We start from the raw sequence: 2,619 nt of genomic DNA on the forward strand, positions 1-2,619 counted from the left end.
CCTTCCCTTCCCTTCCCTCTCCTCTCTTCCCTCCCCTCCCTTCCCCGGGCCTGGTGGGAACGCACCGGCTGCGTCCGTTGGCTTCTCGTCAGACGCTCGTCCAAAGAGCTCTCAGAGACTCCATCGTGACGGATCCGGACCTTCCCTTCAACCCGCTCCTGTTTAACATTCCGCAGTTATCGAGACGGCGCTCTGCCCGCCGCATCCTCGCCTCTACGGACTTATTTTGCACACGGAACACGGGGATCGGGCCGTTTTTCTTCAGGATTCAACCAAGTTTAATCCTAAGCGGAGTTAAGGATGACAGCCACCAAGGAGCAGCCGAATCCGAGACCGAACCAGAACCAGCAGCAGCAGCAGGATGAGGTGGGCAGTTCGCTTTATCTAAGGACTTGATTTGCAGGTTTCTTCCACTTTCTCCATGTCCTTTATCGTTAACTCTTTCCGTAAACTCTATAGCTTGCTCTGCAAGGTCAGTACCAGTTTCCTCTGATGTGCCAGTTGTGGCCACACAGCCTTCATTAAGTAGGAAGGCTTGAGTGTCCTGGCTGTTTTGCCTCCTTGTCTTCCTCAGCTCCAGCTCCGTGGAGCCTGCAGACAGACAGAGAGGGGGATTCAAGTCTCTCCGCGCATGCCTTTTTATAATGAAACAAATCAAGCGGGGGTCAGCTGTGCGTGGACTCGTTGTCAGGTGTCACAGACCGGGTCACAGAAATGCTGAACGCCATGGGCACGTGCCCTGGCGGGGAAGGGGGCCGAGGGGAGGACTGCGCAGGCAGGGCGCATTGTCATTCCGCCGATGCCTCCTGCCAGCTGCCCCGACACCTTCACCAGTCTGACGGGAGGACAAGGCACCGCAGGCCTGCGTGTTCTTCCTCTCACACACTGGCCCCTGCACCCACCAGGACTTCGGACCCGCGCTCCCATCAGACTGAAGGGGTTAAATCTTCCTGTGTTAGACACCTTTGCCCAGGTGGCGTTGCGCACTGCAATCCTTTCCCAAGGGATTAAGATGGTGCTGCAACTAGCGATTCATCTAACAATTTCTTTCTCCAATTAATGGATCAATGTTTAGTCTGTAAAACGATCTCAATCTCTGTTTCTTAGTCATAGATGATGTCTCTAAAGGTTTGGTTTTGTCACTGCAAAACCCCAAAAATATTCACTTTACATGATAGAAAACAGAGAACAGCAGCATATCTCCATATCATGCATCAAACTAAAATAAAAAAGATTTATTGATTATCTAAATGGTTTGGCGATTATGTTCCCGTCCATTGACTAATCGATTAGTCAGAGCTCTGGTTTCGGGGGCCTGGGACCAGGGTCTTTGCCAGGACTGGCGTGTGTGATTTGACTTACCCAGAATTCAGTTTGAGCCAAAGCACCGAGCCTCTATCACCATCAGTTATTGATGTCCCCTCCAAATGTTGTCAGTGCTGCTGAAGTCAGTCAGTGCTGTTCCCTATTAGACCCAGAACTGGTTCTAGGGAGGATGCAGATGCCCTGTGTTTCACTGTGGAGGCTCCCTCTGAGACCAATATATTCTGGGTGCTCTTAATTGAATTCAGCCCTGTAGCCGTGTTATTCTAAGAAATCCTAACCTAGGCCTTATAATTGAGTTTCTGGGTCTGAAATATGAGAAGGCCTCCTGAGATGTGATTGAAATAGGATCGCTCAAAGCCTCAAAGCCCAGCGGATCCCACAGCGGCCCGCAGGCCGGTTTTAAAAAGTCATGTTGTTGATGTAATGTGTGAGCAGTGATCATGGACTTCATTAGTGGCGATGCTGTGTGTGTGCAGCGCTGCTGTTACACACATCAGGTTTTACATTGATACCTTTTTATCAATGCTCTCATTGTGTGTACATAGATTCAGGAATCTCACGGGGAATCAAGAACACAATGCTTTCTGACATGTTGCTCTTTGGAGTTCTCCTTTAAAAGAGTCACTTACACAAATGATGTAAATGTCAACATGTAAAGATGATACAGTCAGACGATCTGGGACTAAACGTGGCTGCACGCCAACGGCACACACTGTGAAACCCGTAGTACATGTTTCATCGCTCTATGATGGGCAGTCAGAGGAAGGTATTGCGTAATATTTCTGCAGCAGGCTGGCGTGGCGTCACATTTGCAAGCGTCGGGGCTGAGGGGGGGGGGGGGGGGGGGGGGGGGGGGGGGGGGGGGGGGGGGGGGGGGGGGGGGGGGGGGGTGCCTGAGCAGAGCTATTACTGTCCCACGCTGAGTCAACCCACTGTGTGTGTACACAGCCTCGTTGGCACGCTCTCAGCACGGCTACTCTTCATCAAAGTTGCATGACGATGCTGAGGGGATTACAAGAGGAGGAAACACTGAGGGAGCTTTAAACAACAGGAGGAGAAGAACACTGAACCCAGATCTGTTGGACGGTCTTCACGCTGGAGGAACAGCAGTAGTCGGCGTCTGGTGTGTGTGATTTTGCGGTAGTTAAATCCAGTGATGGTGAAAGCCTGTTGTTGTTTGTGCTTTAGTCTCTGTAGCATGACGTGAATATCTCGCCAAACTCAGAACATGGATGGAACCGGCAAGGCACGGATCCAAACTCAGAACATGGGTGGAACCGGCAAGGCACGGAT

General features: G+C 51.2%; 1 protein-coding gene across 2 annotated transcripts in view; it reads left to right on the top strand.

The window, feature by feature from the left end:
* The window catches only part of LOC117952548 (inactive dipeptidyl peptidase 10-like), a 172,025-nt gene that overhangs the window by 71,098 nt on the left and 98,308 nt on the right, over nt 1–2,619 (top strand). Inside the window, exon 1 of one of the 2 annotated variants that reach the window (XM_034884927.1) lies at nt 24–366. The exons of the other annotated variant lie outside the window; for it this stretch is intronic. Coding sequence (XP_034740818.1) covers nt 301–366 — 66 coding nt within the window. The 5' untranslated portion in view covers nt 24–300. Of the gene's footprint in view, nt 1–23; nt 367–2,619 lie in introns of those variants that run through there. 2 annotated transcript variants of the gene reach the window in all.

The sequence above is a fragment of the Etheostoma cragini genome, chromosome 11 (genome assembly GCF_013103735.1).
Source record: "Etheostoma cragini isolate CJK2018 chromosome 11, CSU_Ecrag_1.0, whole genome shotgun sequence".
NCBI lineage: Eukaryota > Metazoa > Chordata > Actinopteri > Perciformes > Percidae > Etheostoma > Etheostoma cragini.